This window comes from Scardinius erythrophthalmus, assembly GCF_964197995.2.
Source record: "Scardinius erythrophthalmus genome assembly, chromosome: 16".
Taxonomy (NCBI): domain Eukaryota; kingdom Metazoa; phylum Chordata; class Actinopteri; order Cypriniformes; family Leuciscidae; genus Scardinius; species Scardinius erythrophthalmus.
In genome coordinates, this window is record NC_138236.1 from 1,355,873 (window position 1) to 1,378,372 (window position 22,500).

Sequence of the window (22,500 nt, forward strand, 5' to 3'; positions counted from 1 at the left end):
CTATATGAATTCTGCTCCTCTCCTCGGCTATAATAACCCACGTACAGTTCGCTCCATTAGGGTATCCGTGAGGAAAGCCTGGACTTTCTATGGTCCCATTTTTCCCTTTTAATGTCCCACCACATGTATAAATGAAACCTGTAAAAAGAGAGAAAGAAGGAAATATTAGTCTATAATGGACATAACCCACAAAAAGAGAAAAATCACAAATGTCTCACAAGATTTACAGAATATCCTACTAAAATGAACTTTCCCAGTTCATTGGAACGTTGCATCCGGTTTTTTACAATCAAATAAATTCCTGATGCACAAAAATCTATTTTTCTCACATTCTATTTCACTTTATACGGGGCTGTTGAACGCTTGAACGCTTGTGCAATTATTTTCAGGGAAACGCACGGCTAAAGTAGTTCAGGCAGGTTTTGACCGCATTACAGCTCCATATCACTGCGCCAAATGATTCGAGTTATTTCAAAGGTCTTTACGGCGATGACAGCAAAAGAACCGAAACCCACAACGGCACTGACCACGCAAATAAATATAGTAAACAATCAGATAAAAACAACACATTATTACCATGTTTTTGCCACAAAATTAAGTTTTATTATGTGTAGAAAGCACATACTCTCTTTCTCCCACTCAAACACACACACACACGTACAGTACAGACACACACTCACACAGAAACGTGTTGTCAGCGCCGCTCTGATGATTTTATCCAAGAAATAGTTTAGCAACGTAAAAGCTACAAGACATTTCTCACTAGCGAGGAAATAACAGCGCTGATCTTGAAGCAGAGAAACTTACAGTTTCACTATTAGAGACGCTGATGAACAGACTCAGGTAATTCACACACGCTTAATCTCTCTCTCTTTCTCTCTCTCTAAACTGCATTATTAAACTGCATTAATCTATTATCAATGTCTCAAGCCTCCATTACTAGCTCTAAAATGACTATAATTAGCAAAGGACAAAAATTAGCAAAAAATTAGCAGAGGCGTGGGATGAGATGTGTAATAAATAAGTCCTACTCAAGAGTGTTTTAAGGACAAAAACCTGAAAAATGTCTTGAAATTCATCACCTGAACAATGTTTTGAGGTGTGGTAACCGAAGTATACGTGGAATAATTGACGATTGGCCGTTGAATTATTGAAAAATAATGCGCACTCGAGGTACAACAGTGCTTCGCGTTGAGGCTGTCAATAATTCAACGGCCCGTCGTCAATTATTCCTTACTCAAAACCAAATTATGGAATTAAAAAGGTTTGCAAACTATATTATGCCAACATCTCCAGAGATTGACAGAACAATCTCTGAATACAGTTACCCTCTTGGAAGTGTTTGCATAGCTAGTTAGTATTCCTCTCTGAGCTTAACACATCACTCAGCTCTCTGAAGAAGGAAAACAACTGGTGGCGTCTGACATCACAATCACATTACTCAAATCGTGCCAGTTTGTGTGCTGATGCCCGTAATGGTTTGATTGTGACTTGAATAACTATAACCGTGCGACGTGTTTGAGTCACCGTCATCAGAAGGTTCGGTTTAATGAGCGTTCCTCGTGTCATCGTGGGTGAGCATCTACATCTGCTACACACACATAACCAGGGCTTTTATACGCCTCAACCTGAGCAAATAGACTGGTAATGACAACCAGCATTAATTGAGCTTTTCCATTTATCCCTTTCCGCTTCCCTTAAGGAGTAATTAGCTTTGCCGACTCCCTGAGATCAAGGATCTTTACTCTCCCATCGTTTCTTCCCCTCACTCTCAAAAGCAGGAGGAATGAATTCAGAAGGGACCGCATTGACTCACAGCCACCCATCTCAGATCCACCCAGAAAAAAAACACAAAGAGAAAGAGAAACGCATCAAAAATGCATAAATAAAATAAAGACTATTTTTGGAGCCATCAAGAATTTTTCATTATTTTCATGTCAATTAAGTGCATTTCCTTTAAAACTCATTAGGGTGATGAATCTGGATTTTTTCCATTAGACTGTCATTACTGCCATAAAAGCTCTCGTCTGAGTAAATATGAGTGTTTGTCTCAACCAGCAACAAATCGCAACAGGATATATATATATATATATATATATATATATATATATATATATATATATATATATATATATATATATATATTGTTTGTTTTTAACATCACATTTGAATTGAGAGAAAGAAAATATTTCCTATAGAAAAATATTTTCGTTATTTTATTTTCCGACTTATATGACCTCACCCCTGATAACTCTTATTATTAAATCGCATTGGTCCAGAAAATATATTACTGCATATAGTAATATGTAATTTAGGGCTGCCGATTTAACACGCTAATTTGGTGCGATTAATTATGGCGGAAAAATAACACACTAAAATTATTAAAGCTTTAAATGCAAGTTGACTGCGTGATTACAACGAGTTAAAATGCCAGTAAAGTTGAAGATATGAGGGCAAAAAAAAAGCCGTTTTATGTGCTTTTGTCTAATTATATTTATATGATCTAGTTTAGCAATATCAAACGAGCAAGAGTGACGTTTTATTTCTGAATATCAGCACGATTGCAAATATGATTTTTAAGTTTTAGAAGAAAAGGTTCTATCTAGAAGCATGAAGGGTTCATTGAACATTTTAGGGTTTCCATCATGAGATCATTGTATGGATTTAGTTTTAATTAAACATACTTTATTTGTAAACATACTTTTATCACTAGAAAATATTTTGTATTATGTACCAATTTAAGACATTTCTCCTGAAATATTCTCCTTTTTGGCATTAAGGGTTCTTTAAAATTCAGTCGAGAACCCTAGGGTTCTATATAGATATTTGTAAAATCTATTCAATGCTTTTCTCATCTAACACAATAATGACTTTAAATTATCGTAATTTCTCAGCCAAAAATGATGTGGGATTAATTTGCGATTAATTCGATTACTTAATCGGCACATCATGTAATGAATTAGATTAAAAATGTAATCCCTTGACAGCAAAATACACTGCTCAAAAAAATAAAGGGAACACTTAAACAACACAATGTAACTCCAAGTCAATCACACTTCTGTGAAATCAAACTGTCCACTTAGGAAGCAACACTGATTGACAATCAATTTCACATGCTGTTGTGCAAATGGAATAGACAACAGGTTGAAATTATAGGCAATTAGCAAGACACCCCCAATAAAGGAGTGGTTCTGCAGGTGGTGACCACAGACCACTTCTCAGTTCCTATGCTTCCTGGCTGATGTTTTGGTCACTTTTGAATGCTGGCGGTGCTTTCACTCTAGTGGTAGCATGAGACGGAGTCTACAACCCACACAAGTGGCTCAGGTAGTGCAGCTCATCCAGGATGGCACATCAATGCGAGCTGTGGCTAGAAGGTTTGCTGTGTCTGTCAGCGTAGTGTCCAGAGCATGGAGGCGCTACCAGGAGACAGGCCAGTACATCAGGAGACGTGGAGGAGGCCGTAGGAGGGCAACAACCCAGCAGCAGGACCGCTACCTCCGCCTTTGTGCAAGGAGGAGCAGGAGGAGCACTGCCAGAGCCCTGCAAAATGACCTCCAGCAGGCCACAAATGTGCATGTGTCTGCTCAAACGGTCAGAAACAGACTCCATGAGGGTGGTATGAGGGCCCGACGTCCACAGGTGGGGGTTGTGCTTACAGCCCAACACCGTGCAGGACGTTTGGCATTTGCCAGAGAACACCAAGATTGGCAAATTCGCCACTGGCGCCCTGTGCTCTTCACAGATGAAAGCAGGTTCACACTGAGCACATGTGACAGACGTGACAGAGTCTGGAGACGCCATGGAGAACGTTCTGCTGCCTGCAACATCTGTGAAGAGCACAGGGCCCTCATACCACCCTCATAGAGTCTGTTTCTGACCGTTTGAGCAGACACATGCACATTTGTGGCCTGCTGGAGGTCATTTTGCAGGGCTCTGGCAGTGCTCCTCCTGCTCCTCCTTGCACAAAGGCGGAGGTAGCGGTCCTGCTGCTGGGTTGTTGCCCTCCTACGGCCTCCTCCACGTCTCCTGATGTACTGGCCTGTCTCCTGGTAGCGCCTCCATGCTCTGGACACTACGCTGACAGACACAGCAAACCTTCTTGCCACAGCTCGCATTGATGTGCCATCCTGGATGAGCTGCACTACCTGAGCCACATGTGTGGGTTGTAGACTCCGTCTCATGCTACCACTAGAGTGAAAGCACCGCCAGCATTCAAAAGTGACCAAAACATCAGCCAGGAAGCATAGGAACTGAGAAGTGGTCTGTGGTCACCACCTGCAGAACCACTCCTTTATTGGGGGTGTTTTGCTAATTGCCTATAATTTCCACCTGTTGTCTATTCCATTCGCACAACAGCATGTGAAATTGATTGTGAATCAGTGTTGCTTCCTAAGTGGACAGTTTGATTTCACAGAAGTGTGATTGACTTGGAGTTGCATTGTGTTGTTTAAGTGTTCCCTTTATTTTTTTGAGCAGTGTATAAGTAATATAAATGCACATTAAAAATGCACAAATATGTTGTGATTGTGTTGCATTGTATTTCTGCTTTCAATGTGGACAAACTGCTTCTCTCTGCATTTTTTAACAGATAAATACTCGCACCTGAATGACTCCAGGCATGTGCATAAGACATGGAAACATCATGAAGAGAACAGAAACCAAGATCCCACACACTATAGCTTGCAAAAACATCATTATATTGCAACACTGCAGTTATGCAACAGCTGAGGAAGGCGGTGTGACTCAAACGTTGCAATTTATTGTTCATAGAAGTGTTTTTTTTTCCTCCCTTTCCTTCATGACTGTTTTGCGATTTTAAATTATGCTAATAATTGTTTGAATTTTTTTTATTATATAGGGTGAAGTATGATCCAGACATGTTCTCAAATCAAACATGCAACACATGCACAAAATTCAATAGCTAATCTCTTTCTGTTCAGCTCTAAATTGATATTTCAAATTAGCCACACTGAAATAATTCCATCTATAGGGACTTAAGAAATTGTGTTTATAATGGACACCACAGTCTAACAGGAGAGAAACATAATCGATTCCAAATATACAACAATTAGAGCAAAAACATAATAATTGGCATCTAGTTGTTTCTCACAAACAAAAGCTGTGAAATCCTCCAGCATGTGTCGAGTCTCTAAAGGCCCCGCCATTAAAATCTGGATTGAATTAAGCAATAAAATACAAGACGCTGTTAATAAGAGAATAGTCATGACTAAAGGCGATTGTTAGGACATATTGATTGCCATGATGTGAACCTTTTTATAAAAAGATCCTACAATGCCAAGTATCACAAAATTGATATAGGCACAATCTACATCTGCTATAGATCCTGCACAGTGAGCAGGTTGTCAATGAACTCCTGAAACGCCTCCATTGTAGTCTTGAGTTTCTTCCGGGAACGAACACGTCACAACAAACCTCGTTATAATAATTAATGCGCATAATAAAGGGGCGGGGCCTGGTTGAGTTAGTTAGTAGTGTGTTAACCTGGCGGTTATGGTAAGGGGCGGGACATTTCCCAAACACGCTCAAAGTGCTCAACCAATCACAACACACTGATCCAGCCGACCAATCAGAGCACAGTGTGCTTTTCAGAAGGAGGGGCTTCATAGAGACAGGAAGTAAACAGAGCGTTACTGACAGACTGGGAAGAGAGGAGCCGCAACAATGGAGAATATGAGGAAAATAATGCATGAAAACCTGTTCTAGTAGAGCCTGAAAAACAAGACTTTGTGAAAAGGCATATTAGGTCCTCTTTAAATCAATCCATTTTGAAATGTTAATAAGAAAACAGTTAAACAGAAAAGACAGGACCATGTCTTCTGCATTATATGCAGTTCTCATAATGAATTGAAAATATTTTTTAAAAAGCTCAACATCAAACGTTTACAGACAGACCAAAAGTCCTGCAAGTGCACAATCTCTTTTATCACAAACCTTTTACGGCCAATTAAAAAATAAACATGAGAAAATCCCAGCAAGTACAAAACGCTTTAACAACTTTGAAATTTGCTTGCAGTTAGGTTACATCACGTACAGTGTTCATAAAATGTTTTAGAAACCACATCAAAGATCAAATATGTTGTGCAGTTTACACACAGAAGCCTATATAGATAATCTAAGATAATCAAAGAAAATCTGTGATTTCAGATTCTTCAGTTTCAGTCTTCAGCAAATGCATCCTAATGTTATCTAATCAATGCAATGTATTTATTACAAGATTTGTAGAGCGTTTTGAATAGATTTACTGTACTGCCGTTTAATCAGACTCGGGTCTGAAAGAAAAGCTCTAGTGTCAAAGTGGCCTAAAATAATTATGTGTAATAAATGAGAGCTAAATGAGAAAATAAAATACTATCCACAACACGACCAATGCACATGATGCAAATAAAGCAACGTCAAAAGTGGCAGTGAGTTAGTGATTAAACTGTAATGCACTTACTAGAGTGTCAATGCTCAATGTTTAATAAATAATTACACTTTTAATCAGACTACCTGTAGGTGATATTGTCTACATGTCCTGTATTTTTACCATTTATTCCTCCCATAAGGATTTTTTTTTTTTTTTTTTTAAGAATTTGTTAAAGCGTTATAAGATATGAACCAAAGGAGAATCACAACATTACAAACTTTGATTTGAAGCTGAAAAGTATTTGAAAATTGGACAAAAATATAAAAGACAAAGACTGAACTTTAGTGAGGGAAAGAACTACAATCCCATGATGCATTGCAAACAGCATAATCGAATTGAAAATGGTGTAGAAATATAAAACTACCCATTTAAAAATGTTGATTATATATATATATATATAAAATCAATATATTTTGTGTTTATTGCAAAATATCCATATATAACCCACATTTCAGTATTTTGAGAGCGTAGGGAGATCGACTCAATTACATCATTCGCAGTGCTTCATGAGAGTGGGCGGAGCTAAAGAGATCATGTGGTGCATTTTGCTTGTTTTGACTCTCTGATTGGTGGAATCTTCTGTTCAGCTGCATTATGGGTAATGTAGTTTTTCACTACAAATTCCACTGTTAAAGGTGGTATCAGTGATTTCAGGCCCAAAAATATTTTTATCACATTCATCTAATCTTTCCTAACGATCCGCTAGCTGCCCGCCCCATAAGCATGCCGTCAAAAAAACGCGTCTCTGTAGGCAGCCTAGGCTCTGAGATCTGCACACAAAAACAAATGGTTTAGCCAAACACTCAAAACCAAAACAAATAGTGTTCCAACCAATCACCGACAGGGGGAGGGTGTTGTGAGGTTCTGTGCTCGTGCACGGCTGCACGCAAAGTCAGAGCTGAAGAAAAAGCTGGCTCAAAACCTCACAACACCCCCCTCCTGTCGGTGATTGGTTGGAACACTATTTGTTTTGGTTTTGAGTGTTTGGCTAAACCATTTGTTTCTGTGGGCAGATCTCAGAGCCTAGGCTGCCTACAGAGACGTGTTTTTTTGACGGCATGCTTATGGGGCGGGCAGCTAGCGGATCGTTAGGAAAGATTAGATGAATGTGATAAAAATATTTTTGGGCCTGAAATCACTGATACCACCTTTAACCTGTTAACCTTTGCCAGTGCGCCCAGCGATACACAAAACAACGTCCCTCAGGGCTTTTAGCTCAAAAATGTGCAGATTTGGAGAAATATTGATAGATTCTCATAGGTTTACATCAGATTTCTATTGACAGGAATAATATTTATTGAATTTATACCCAAATGCGTCGATGTAATCTTTATGAGCGTTTGGCACTCTCATTTACTGGGTTTTCAATTCATACCAGAAGCCTGAGGGCGCTATAAGCACAATAATAACCCATATATGGGACATGAAGAAGAGCCATAATCATGTGACATTCCAGGACGTCACTGATACCAGAGATACACACAAAGCTAACAAGAGATAGCGCTCTGTATCATGCAGATACAGATATTTTGAAGACAATAAACATGATTGCAATGATATTCGAGTTACCTGTGTTTTTCAAGCCATGCCAGGTATTTTAATAATAATAGATTATATGTATAATGTAATGCTAATCTATAGACCATCATTGTGCAGAATATGATCAAATAGTATATTTTCTGTCAGATTTTTTTTATCTGATGTCAAATTAGATCACAGAAGATTATTTAAAACACTTCACTTGCGTTTTAAAGTAAGTTTGAAGCACAAACATGGTTTTAATCTCATAAATTGTCATGTATTGATGGTGTGCTAAGCTAACATGCTAGCTAGCTCTAGGTGCTTCTATCTTGAAAAAAATGAACTAAATACAGAGTTTTAGACTTATCATCTTCAGATTTTAAACATAAAATGTTTAGACTTTAGCTGTAGTGCATTTCTAGATTGCTACAGGGTCAACTTCAATTTTATTTTCATGAAGATGTTTCATAAAAATAAATTTCTCATAACTTTACAAAACTTTAAAGCTATTTATAAAAAAAAAATTCATTATGACAATAATTAATTCTACATTTACAATAAACTGCCAGGTGTCAGCTTTCAAATGAGATCATACTTGTGCTTTTAGTGCAAAGGGTTCATGAACTGTATCTGTTTAAGTTTGGGTATGTCATTTCTGGGGATTTTTCAAAAGTGGGCTTGCAGCTTAACAGGTTAAACGATTATTTTAAAACTATGCATAGCTCACAGTAGGGCTGACTTTAACAGTTTATAAGTTATCCTTTAAAATCAGTTTCCCCATGGAGAAATGGAAACTGTTGTTCTCTATCCACCTTATTTTCGAACGCGGAAGTAAATATGGGTCCAGTTTCCGTTTTTTGTGCGGCACTTCCGTTTCCTCGCTTCCCTGGGCTAACTAACGATATCGATCGCGAAGGATTATGCAGAGTTGACAGAAAAACGTTACACATGCCGTAGCAGATGAATACAACAAAGAACTAAAGCCCAGTTATTATGACAGCCTCTAACTGCACAAACAATCCCGGTCTTCCTCGAAGCCATAACGATGAGTTAGTTGTTCCGAAGACTTGTTTGATTAACCGCTACGGTGTAAAGTGAGTGACTGGAAGTGCCTGACCGGAAGTCTCGCACAAAAAAACGTCAGCTGGCTGTGTCCGTATTTCCGTTAAAAATAAGGTGAATAGAATTCAATTAAATGTACAATCACAGTTCCACACTCATCCAATCAGAAAGGTCCATTTCAGGATGTTGATTCTGTGAGCGCCGAGGAAAGATTAATCCCGGATAATGCTAAAACTTTCATTTCTTCAGGCAGCCGAAATTGGAGGCAATCGTGAAATCATCTTTCGTCTCCATTATCAGAGTCGCATCAGCGGTGATGACGGTCGAGACACAGAAAGACTCTTAGAATCGAGGGTTTTCCTATGAAGAGTACACAGATGAGCACAGAAATGTGTTATTCTGTTTTAAGCACAAAACTCATTTCTTGTAGACAATACCACCTATCTTATTTTTATTTTTATCTGACACATTATTAGCCAAGATATCAATGCTCAACGCTTCTATTAAATGAACAAATTTTTATTAATTATAAAAGGGTAATCATGGCCATGTAACGTTTAAAAAGCAATTATTAACACAACATAAAACTGCAAATGATCATCAGACCCTTTTAGTGTTTTCCTATTATAGAAATATTTCTATACTGTTTTTGCAAACAAATTATCTACTTATCATAAATAATTTGATATATTTATATATATGTATATATAATATAATATAAATAATGATCATAAATAAAAATATCATTAATATTAAAATAAAAACTTAGTATGTGTATATTTTACGTGAGGTTGATCCTCTTAAAACAGCATCAGTACCGGCTATATTAATATTTCAGAATTGTCCATATTTGATATCACAATAGTATAGCATTATCACAGGCAATAAAACAAAACTAAATTTTACAAAATACAAAAACAAACAAACAAATAAATAAATAAAGTTAAGTTAATGAATAAATAATGGGTTTTTATAAAATATGGTAAAATATACAATAATCATGCAACAAAGAAACACATTCTGGGGTAGTTGCATTTAAAGTTCCCCATTAAACGCATAACGCTTTTGATCACACTCCTTTTGAAAAAAAGTTATGCTGTAATTGATTGTATCTGTAGGGAATGATTATATCGAATAAGTCAGGAGAATTGCTCTCAGAAATGTTTAACTGGTTCACACACTCTGACACACCACACCCGCTTCACATCAAACATGCGTGATGATAAAGACTTATGAAAGATTTCTATCGCACGCTGAAATTTCAATAAATGAGTTTTGCCTAATTCGTGCGTCGTTGACAGTAAGCCATCACCCAAAAAATACAGCAACACTAAATAAAAAATAAAAAAAAATTATATTTACTTATTTATAATGCACTAATGTTTAAAAGTTTGGTGTCAATATATTTTTTAAAGAAATAAATACTTTTTTCAGCAAGGATGCATTAAATTGATCGAAAGTGACAGTAAAGACACTTATAATGTTTCAAGAGATTCTATTTCAGATAAATGCTGTTCTTTTGAGCTTTCTATTCATCAAAGGATCCTGAAAATGGTTTCCTCCAAAATAATAACTCAGCATTGATAATAATCAGAAATGTTTTGTGAGCAGAAAATGGATTGCAACAGTCGAGTTTTGGAAGTAGAAACTCCATTCATTTTCTCCATATGGAAACTGATTGGTAAAAATAATTTATAAAGTGTTAAAGTCAGCCCTACTGTGAGAGACGAGGTTGTTGATCGATGGTATTTGCTTCTGTTGAAGCCGTTAGTCTGCGTTATTTCAACTTCGTTTTAAAATAATCGTGTTTAACTGAAGAATTCATGGTGGAAAACTACATTACCCATGATTCTGTGCAGAAAATTCCACCAATCAGAGTCGAAACAAGCAAAATGCACCACATGATCTCGTTAGCTCCGCCCACTCCCATGAAGCACTCCGAATGATGTAATCGAGTCGATCTCCCTACGCTCTCAAAATACTGGGTATATATAAGCATAAAAATATTGATTTAATATATACAAAAAGCGTACTTAAAAAAGGTTTATGTTTCTCCATCTTTAATTAGATTATGCTGTTCATGGGATTGTAGTTCTTTCCCTCACTAAAGCTGTTAAGTTCACAGTCTTTGTAATTTTATCTGATTTTCAAATACTTTTCTGCTTCAAATCAAAGTTTGTAATGTTGTGATTCTCCTGGTCACTGGTTGGTTCGGTTCACGGCTTATAACGCTTTAACCAAGACTTTTTTTTAAAAATCCCAATGGGAAAAATAAATGGAAAAAAAAAACACTTCCAGAACTAAATCTGCTGAAAAAGTGAACTAATTCACATCTAATAAATGTATTAGAGTGATTTCTGAAGGATCATGTGACACTGAAGACTGGAGTAAATTCAGCTTTAATCACAGGAATAAATGACACTTTACTATATATTCACATAGAAAACAGTTATTTTAAATTGTCATAATATTTAAAAAATATTAGTTTTTTGTTGTTGTTGTTGTTGCAGAAGTCTTGCTGACCCCAACTTTTGAATGGTAGTGTGTAAATAAATAAATAAATAAGCTGGGTATTGTCAAATATTATACAAAAATCCCACGACAAAGACAAACTCTGATTGCACGTCCCCAAATCAAACCCTGACGCTCTCGGACCACACACTCACTTAGATGCTTCATCTCCACTCCTCATTCTGCTTTACTTTCACGGCGGGAAATCTTTTTCTCATCCACCAATCATTCAGATTATACGCCGGCCTCCCGGGGTGACCGCCGACACCGAACGCCATAAAGTGATACGAGAAACAGCATTAACATCACGCTGCGATCACCGAGCCGAGAAAATAGGTCAGTCATACGAATCGACATCTAAACACATGAATCTCATTGATATAAGAATATGAGGCCGCTGCTCCTGTGGCGATTTTAACCCGTCGTCTCCACACACACACACACACACACACACACACGAGGGCTCAATCAATTTGTTTTGCCACTAGAGAGGCAGAACAGAGATGACAATAGACCTCAATCTTATTTCTTCACACATAACCAGATGGCCAGAGAAGAATTAGAGCCGAAAAGCACCAAAAGCTCGAGTACAGAACAGCGAGAGTTGCGTCTATAAGATGTGAAAGGAAATTCCTTCAAGGAATATGCTTTATGAATGCACACAGATGAGAAAACAAGTTTGGGCTTCAGAAAGGGTCAGTGTGTAGAGTTGTGGACACATACACACACACACACACACACACACACACACTGTCCACTAAAACAGAATAAGCTCCTTTAAATCTGCTTGGCTCATGGATGTTTAAGAAATAGTGACGACTCAAATGATTCTCTCTATACGAGTGCGTTTCATCGTGACGAAATACATCAAACTACATATATATACAGTCCATATAACCGCATATGAGTTTGGAACAACATAAGGTGAATGATTTCTATATATCATATTTATATTATTTATTTATTATTATTATTATTATTATTATATATTGAATAAAATAATATTAAGAATGATAAATAATTTTAGTATATATATATAGTATATGTATGTATATCAATATAATTTATGCTAAAATTAATTTATACATAATATAAAGATAGATAGATAGATGATAGATAGATGGATGGATGGATGGATGGATGGATGGATGGATGGACGGACGGACGGACAGACAAATGATAGATAGACAGACAGACAGACAGACAGACAGACAGACAGACAGACAGACAGACAGACAGACAGACAGACAGACAGACAGATAGATAGATAGATAGATAGATAGATAGATAGATAGATAGATAGATAGATAGATAGATAGATAGATAGATAGATAGATAGATAGATAGATAGATAGATAGATAGATAGATAGATAGATAATCCAGCCCAAAATAGCAACATTGACTAAATGAATGCATGAGTGTGTGTGTGTGAGAGTTTTCAGGAAACCTGTTTGAAAACAAGTCATTATATGAGCCATTCTCTTCGCTGCTGAAGTGACACACTCCACTCCTCGAGGATTAGATGGGAGAATAACCGGTTGATATTAGCATCAGGATCACCAGACCTCAGACCTGCAGTGTGTTAACAAGCAGAGAAACCATTAGACATGGATTTGGATCAATCATTTCTGTCATAAGAGCCGTGACAGCCAGCCGAGGGTCGTCTCAGAAACCCGACAATCCTGTTTAAGACGCTTCATTACATCAGAAAACAAACCATCAGCGGCGCTGTACGCTGGAATCGAAAGCCAGTATTGATTTGTGGCAGAGTTAGTCTGTGGATGAGGCAACAGGGATCTCGACGTGAGTCCGGTTGATCAAAGCAGAGGAGATGGCCCTTTGAAGCCCAGCAAAAGGGCAAACCGACTGTTTCTCTTACTTTACAATGTTTTCATCTATAGTTTAGTCCTCAGAAACTATAGTAGCTTCTCCAAAACAAACACTGAGATCTTGAACTCGAGATTTACAAGAAATGAATGCAACACACGGGGATCATTTTTAGATCACATGACCAGTCAAATACCATTTAATTTATATTGGGAACCTGCCTAATATTGGACAATTTTGCTCACAGAATAAATCTGTGCATATAAATATCATCATCTGCATATTTTTGCTCAGCTCCATATTCTCATTATATCAGACTATATGAAGCATAAAAGCATCATGTATCAAATGATACTTAAAGTCCCCCTGTGGTGAATATCAAGCTTTTAATGTTGTTTATATGTCTATGTGGTGTTTTTAATACGCTTTAAGACAAACCATGTGTAAATTCATAAGTCGACAGCATTGCTGAGTATTTCCTCCTTAAAACTGCAGTGAACCAAAGACAGTCTCAAAAACACGCTTTGAAATCGCTGGTGTTTCTGACGTCACAAACTACCTTGTAACCAATCAGATCAACGTGTGATCGTCAACCAGTGGATCTCTGAGCTGAGTGAGTGAGTGGAGGCGGGGCTCATTTGCATATTCATAGAACTACGCATACTAAATGAGGCAAGGGTGTCGTGTTACATTCAAGATATTTTAAGGCATGAAGATATGTCATTTTTGTGATCAAAGATGAGTTTTAAGGGATAAAATTACTGACTGCAGGGGGACTTTAACAAAAAACACATTTGCAAAATTTTTGGGGGGGATTTTCCTTTATATTCTAAAAAATCAATAAATGCTCCATTCTGACTTATTTCATCCATCAGGCTTTATAAGGTTAAGTATGCATGTCAAGTTTTAAATGATAAAAAAATATTACAACAATAACATAAACCATGTTCAAGGCTGTGTCTGGAAACTGAAAAATGCTGCCTTTTCAATGCACGTACAAATACCATCAAAATGAAGAGCTTGAAAAAAGTAAATCAATTTCTAAATGCTAATTTATTTTCCAACTCATGACTCCATTTCTACTGGGAAATAAGCGCTGTAGACATTAAATATGTGCTTGGGGTTTTTGTCAAGCTCACTTGAATTTGTTCTGGATCATTAGATGTGACATTAAGGTGATGTTTGTTTTAGGAGGTGAATTCACACAAACGCTGCTTGTTAAATTAGTTGCATTTTCTTTTCTGACACAGTCAAAAATGCATTTGGATGATACGTGATGTATTATGATACATTAGCGATAACCATACGTTACAAGTGATGAACTTCACCGGCTTTCTTAAAGATCCTAATGTTGTTTTGGAGTCTCCAACAATAGGTTTACATGCATCCAAGTTCAAAAAACACATTAATTGTCTCTAATTTACAGTGCACATCTCCTCATTTCTCAAAGAGTCTGAAACGGTTCGTTTGAAGATTCAGTCTCTCTAAACTCCGCCTCTCTGAGAGTTGCTCTGCTCTGATTGGTCAGACGGCTCAGTCTTTTGTGATTGGTCGACCGCTTACAGCGCATGTCGGAAACTAAATGTTAATTAACATATCTGAATTTTCCTCAGTGTTTGATACACAGTGATATAAAGTGTCAGTTTTACCGTATCAATCTCATCACAGTGGATTTGCTTTGTCAGCAGAAAACAGCGTCTTCTCGACACGAACAACACGAACCAAACTCTTCCAGTCTCAGACACACTACAGTGTTTGAGGGCGGAGCTAAGAGACGCTGTTCAGCCAATCAAGACCAGAGGCTGGCATTATTCAAATTAGTCACATTGTAACGTAGGTTTATAACAGAAAGTGAGACTGGAATTACTGACGACTCGTTTCAGCAGTTTACAATACGTCTATTTGTCGTACACTTTGATCTTTAAAACTTTGCAGACTGTTTACATTCACAAACAGCTATTACAAACTACATGAAATATTTAATATTTAATATTTGAAAAAGCATAATGGGGCACTTTAACATCTTTTTTGTTGTTGTTGTTGTTATGCAGAAGACATTAATACAGGGTTGAAGTTCCATTTTTAGGTGAACTGTCCCTTTAAGGATTATAATTTGCCAGTTTATGCTTCATGTCTAACTGACAAAGATTTCCCAAATCTGAGACACTTTGAGAAAACATTCAAAAGAGGTAATATATGTGGATTAAGTTCACTTAAAAGTGAAGAAACCACTAAGCCAGTGATCAAAGGTAATCCCTTCTGACAGAAAGCAATCGCTGGACAAGGAACAGATGATGTGATGTGAATCAAAAACGGCTGAATTATTGAAGGGAGCACAAACAATACGAATATTATCATTACACAGCAAACCCGGCGGGACTTTGGAGGAGTGTTAAAGCAACACAACTAATCAAACTTCATCAGTGTCAATTACCAGAAGCCCTTTTCTTTCTACAAAACTGCCAGTCCAGATCGGGTTAATAAACCAGTGAATAATAATTACGATCGCCCAGGTCTGCCATCTGTTATTCAATTTGTGAGACGGGTGGAGAACGCCTGCTTTCCAAGACCAGGGATTCCTGGATTGCACTGGGTTTGTGAAATGGACTAAAGTGTGTTTGTCAATCAAGCCAATCTCAGCGAGAGCCTGTGCAACCGAGCGAGACTTTCGAAAGCTTCTTAAAACAAAAGACTGCGGAGTCTTCTGAGAAACGAATGTCAGAAGATAAATCTGAAGAGACGAAGCGCAGGTAGGAGACGGATGGAAAATAAGCGGATAGACAACATCACTACTGTCACTCATGCTTAGGTTTAGGGATTTGTTCAAACATTTGCCCCACATGGTTTAGGTTTCAAACATGAAAGTCATGCGGTTTGACATTGCATGAGCTGTTCATACTTTTCTAAGCAATAGCACTTATCATTTTCACCTAGTGGATGATAAAACATACCATAAACTTTATTTAAACAACTTTACAGCTCAGGTTTACGAATAAAATAAAATGTCAACTCAATAGATGATTATGTATGTTACACTCTAAAGAATGTTGGGTTGTTTTATCCCAATTCTGGGTCAAATATAGACAAACTCAAACATTGGATTAAAAATGTAATTAAAAAGGTTTTGTCCATATTCGACCCAAATTTGGGTTAAAACAACTCAAGGCTGAATGAATAAAAACGCAAATTCAACGACAGCACAGGGAATTTCGCCAAAAGACGACGAGTTTGAAGGTTTAACAACAAATTCTTTAAATTAATTAACTAAAATAAAATAAAAATATTGTTTAAATGTTCACTTAAGTTACTCAGTGTATAGTGGATGAACAGACTTCATCAGCACAAGTTTTTGAATAAAATAAAATGTCAACTTAATAAACGAAAAAAGAAAAAAATTTACCGTAAAAAATACAGTACCAACATTTTAGGTTTTACAGACTTAACTTAAATTTACAGTAAAAAACTACTATCTGTTCTGTACCACAGTAATGATACCTGTGATGAGAGTCACATGATGAATCAAAGCTCATCACAAGCAGCTTTTCCACAAAGAAGGACTATACTAATATATAGAAGCTGTCACTCACACAAACACTGAACACGGTAACACACATGAAATCTTAAAAATGCAGTAAACATTAATTTAACAACATTAAATGTAACATAAAACCCTAATGTACATAACTGATTAGAAAAAAACTAAGAAAAGATATAAAGAAAGTTTTTTCACTGTAAATGATACAATGACGTGTTTGTTTCAATTCTAAAAACTGTCAATTTAACGGTATTTTACAGTAAAATGTTTACATTAAACGTACGGTTAGATCTATCACAGTTATTTACTGTATATAGTACGGAAACTTTCTGTTAGCTAATTAACAGATTTTCACCATCTTTTACCGTTAAAATCACAATAGTTTGTTATCTATTAAAAACAGCCGACAGGTTGAATAAACGAAAAGGCAAAGTCAACGACAGGACAGGGAATTTCGCCAAAAGACGACGAGTTTGCAGGTTTAACAACTAATTATTTAAATAACTTGAATAACGTTCAAATCACAGTGCATAGTGTATGAGCAGACTTCAGACAGCCTAATACACTCATTAGCTGAATGAAAGATGATATTTGAAGCGCGTACCTATTAAAAGTCGGCTGGATAGGTACAAGACAAATCTGACGTCTGAGCAACATTTCAAGTCAATTACCTTTGATAAGGACGGAGAGGTTGATGATGGATCACAATGTCAATTAAAGCGTCATCTGCTCGACTGATTAAATTAATTTCCGCACTATTTCCACTCAGGGGTCGCGTTGCTTCTTTACACATGATCTTCACAGCGCTTCATCTGGAGAGCGATGCGGAGTAAAGGTTATCAGGATCGAGTAGAAAAGAGCTTCATATACTGGCTCTCTTGCTGAAGGCGACACAGCGTCTTCTGAATCTGAGTTTGTGGAGAAACAAGGCAGTGTTGATATCACCAAAACCTTCAGTAAAAAAAACCCTGTTTTTAGTCCAAGATGACATTATATGCTGATTTAGACTGCAACATATGCCACTGTGTCCAAACAAATAAAGATATATCATATATCTAACATTCAACATTTTCTGTATATTTAAAGTGCTGCTGTATGTTAGTGTGGAAAAACCGTGTTACATTTGACTTTTCCGGATTCTTTGATGAATAGAAAGTTCAAAAGAACAGCATTTATTTTGAATAGAATATTTTCTAACAATATAAATGTCTTTACTGTCACTTTTGATTCATTTAATGCATCCTTGCTGACCACAAAACTTTTAAATTGTGGTATAAAAAAAATTAATCAGTAGAATAACTCAATTCTTCTTCAAACTGGGTTCAAAGCTTGAACTCAAACTCTTGTCATTAAATTCCTTCGAAACCAAATGATCTGGGGTGCGTTTCTCGAAAGCATCGTTGGCCAACTATGGTCGCAAGTTCATCGCAATGTCCATTGAACTCTATTGGTAACGACGAAACTTGCGACCATAGTTGGCCAACGATGCTTTCGGGAAACGCACCCCTGAACAGTTATTCACATCAATTTATAGAAACAAGGCAGTGTTGATATCACCAAAAAATTCAGTAAAAATCGTATGTTTTTAGTCCAAGATGACATTATATGCTGATTATATGATACACTTTAGACTGACAGATATGCCATTGTGTCCAAAAATACGTAAACAAATAAAGATATATTGGTAACACTTTACAATAAGGTTCATTAGTTAACTAACTTAGTTAACATGATGAACTAAGAATGAACAATACTTCTACAGCATTACTTAATCTTAGTTAATATTAATTTCAACATTTACTAATACGTTATTAAAATCAAAGATTGTATTTGTTAACATTAGTTAATGCACTGTGAACTAACATGAACAGCTGGATATTTATTAACTAACATTAACAAAGATTACTAAATACTGTAACAAATAGTTACAAGTTAGTTCATGTTAGTAAATACGTTAACTAATGAACCTTATAGTAAAGTGTTACCGATAAATCTAACATTCAACATTTGAACTGTTATTTACAGCTCTACACTTTCACTTCTATAGGAATCATGGGAGAAAAGCATGAGACGGATGAGAAAGCTCGTCACAAGCTTCTGTTTTTACAGTAACTACATAACGGACTCCTAAAACACTGCAGCACCTTGAGCTTCTGCTCACTATAAAGTACCGTTTGCATCTGAGCATGTAATTAAAGCATCGATGAGCGCTCCGGATCGCGTCCTCCACAGTCCATCACTGGTTAAAGGAGAAATACAGGCTTTTTTCTTTGCTATTCAACGACCGCTCAACAGAAAAGGTCTGATTACGAGGCTTGATGCTGAACAATTTAAAACTATAGTTCAGACAAATTTGAGACCATGACTGTCAAGCTTCAAAAAGGACAAAAAAGCAACATATCCTATAAAATGCTTTTTTTCCACGTTTTTAATTCTGCAATTAAATGCAAAAAAATCAGTGACATTTACATTAAAAAAAGGCAGCTGTGGTTGCCAGGATTTTACAGTAAAAAATACAGTAGCAATATTTTTGGGAGGTTAATACTAATATACAGTACAGAACACACTGTACACAGGGTCACTAACAAACATGTCACTAAAATAATGCAATAAACACTGATTTACCAACATAACACATAACATAAAGCCCTAATGTACATAACTGATGAGACAAAACAGAAGTGTCACGCATGGATTCTGGGAACTTCAATTTACATTTTTTCACTGAGAATTAAAAGATGACTTATTTATTTTAACAGTATTTGCTTTTATTGAAAAGTCCCATTAGTTTCTCACCGTAAATAGAAAGAGAACTTAGCGTTAACCAACTAACAGGTTTTTACTCTAGAATGTTTAGTCCTTTTTAAAAAGCAATACAGGTGAATGTAAAAGGTCTGCAGAGTTTTAAAGATCAAAGTGCATGACCAATAAACTTATCGTCTTCTAAAAGAAAGAATTGATTCTGAACTGTTGAAACGAGTCGTCAGTAATTCCAGTCTCACTTCCTGTTACAAACTTACGTTATTTGCATAATGCCAGCCTGATGTTTTGCGAATCACTTTGATGCACTTCAGAAGGACGAGATTGATACAGTAAAACCAACGCCATTGTTACTGTATCACTGTGTATCAAGTGCTGAGAGTTGGAATTCAGATATGCTAATGGGCGTTTCGTTTTAAACACATGCTGTAAGCGGTCGACCAATCACAACAGAGTGGGCCGTCTGACCAATCAGAGCAGAGCAGCTCTCAGAAAGGCGGGGCTTAGAGAGACTGGCTCGTCAAACTAACCATTTCAGACCATTTTTATATTATGAGGTGATGTGCAATGTATGAGAAAACATGGATGCATGTAAACGTATTGTAGGAGACTCAAAAACATTTAAAATATTATAATAGGAGCCATGAGACATAAACAAACCACAATTTGGCATTCAGAGACAATCTTCTCTTCATTCTCCTTTCTGCAAATATCCAAACTGCTGTTGGTTCGGCGTTAAGCATGTCAAACCATGACGAGAGACATTTTTGAAACTGTGAATGAGATTTGTGAGGCTTATCATGGAGCAGAAGTGGGTTTTGTTTCACTTGTAGGTGTTTCTGGACATTATGAACAAGATCTGCCTAAAGATTATTAAAAAATAAACAGCAAACGGGTTTATAACAACATGAGGGTGAGTAAACATTAAATATTAAATAATGAATGAACTACCCCTAAACCCAAACACTAGAGATCAAGGTCATCCTCCAACCGAGCAAATGAAAGCATGTAGAGACTCAAACTCAAAGTGTTCAAATTACCAGACCGCGACCGATCGAGTGGGACCAGATCAATAATACCAAATGAGATGAAAAGTTATTTCATTGACCTCCCAATTCAACACACAGCCCAATTTTCTAAGCGCCTCTTATTAAAAATGCATCAAGAGAGCCTTGAAGGCAGCGCTGTTGTTTGGCCAAGGACATTATATGAGAAATAACTTCAAAGCCACGACTGCAACTCCCGCGGCCTTGTGTCGAAACACTGTTGATAGAAGAAAGCCACTAAATATTTGCATTCATGAAAAGAGTTTCACATAATTTACCAGTGTGACATTATGATGAATCGAGAGCTGAACTACAGTTATCATGCATGACATTTACCTATAACACAACGAGGACTTTACATGCACAACGATCCGCTGTTGTTGGTTAGCACTCGAACACACACACACACACACAAGAAAGCAGAAAATGAACACGAGGAGGGAGGATAATGTCGTGCTGCGGCAGCACAACTTCATTCTGTGATTTCCATTAGATTTCCATTAGACTGAGTCACTAAGCACTAACGCATGTGAGGGAACGCTGCTCGAGTTTAAAGGTGTTTGTTGGAGGTAAAAATCGTTTTAAACAGCAGCGTGGGGGGGGGGGGGGGTTAGTCATCCAGTCGGCTTCGAGTCACGTCTAATGAGGCTCGTGTTAATTAAAGGAGGATTTCATACTGTGCAATCTAAACAAAAAACAGTTCATTATTTGACACACAACACTCCATCTCCAGTATATCTCTGATTTTTTACTCTTCTCAAGTCTCTACTTTTACCCTTAGAGTCGCTATATGTGACAGACGCTCTCTGTGAGGTTTAGTTTAGCCAGTTATAAATCTGATGCATGAACAGCATCAATCACGCCCGCTGTCCTGTTCTACAAGACCCTTGCAACCTGTGCTTTTCATTAAAGCAAAGCCCTGCAGAAATCCTGAACCGTGCACTTCATTAAAAAGATTAATAAGACCAGTTATTTTATACAGTAGGAGAAGAGAAATGGTATCAGAGAAAATGAGTTGTCAGAGTAACTGGGGAAATAAAAATAAACGCCTCGTCAAATGGAACATTTGAAGGTTCAACAAAACAAAACCATGAAAGAAACATGAAATCATAAAGCAAAAATCTGATCAAATCTTATCTAGATGGCATATTTACCCAACTCTCCCTAAATGCTCCATGTTACTGCAACAAATATGATGTATATGATATATATATATTTGATGAGACAATGTTACAAGTATTAAAAGGTTGGCATCCTGGTATATATTTTACAGATCCTTACATGTCATTCAGTTCTAAGATACATTAGAGCTATTAGAATGTGTTACTGTAAAATTTACTGATAATAATAATAATAAATGTGGAAGGCCATATGCAACATAAAATGCCCTGATAACAAATTTAGGAAGAAAAAATTAAGTTGTGCTAAAAAAAATTTGATGATTCACATCGGGAATTGTGGAAATGCCCCTTTAAACATGAATTGAGGCAATTTTTACTGTAAATCTATACATTCGCATTGTTGAATACAAGAAACATTTTCCTTAGGAAAAACTTACAATACTTTTAAAATGCCATGTTTTTATCTTTAATTTAATGTGTGTTACGTTCACACAAGAAATATATTAGTCACTTCAAAATACTAAAAATGCTTCATAATGCATTAATATCTAGCGAGAGAGAGAGAGAGAGAGAGAGAGAGAGAGAGAGAGAATTTATTAAGATAGATAGATAGATAGATAGATAGATAGATAGATAGATAGATAGATAGATAGATAGATAGATAGATAGATAGATAGATAGATAGA

At 36.6% G+C, this 22,500-nt stretch overlaps 1 protein-coding gene across 1 annotated transcript in view; it reads right to left on the reverse strand.

Annotated features, from left to right (window-relative positions):
* The window catches only part of csmd3a (CUB and Sushi multiple domains 3a), a gene marked incomplete at both ends in the record, with an annotated part of 339,298 nt that overhangs the window by 316,302 nt on the left and 496 nt on the right, over positions 1 to 22,500 (reverse strand). The window contains one exon of the mRNA XM_081389133.1: positions 1 to 138. This exon is cut by the window's left edge and continues 85 nt beyond it. Coding sequence (XP_081245259.1) covers positions 1 to 138 — 138 coding nt within the window. The remainder of the gene's footprint in view (positions 139 to 22,500) is intronic.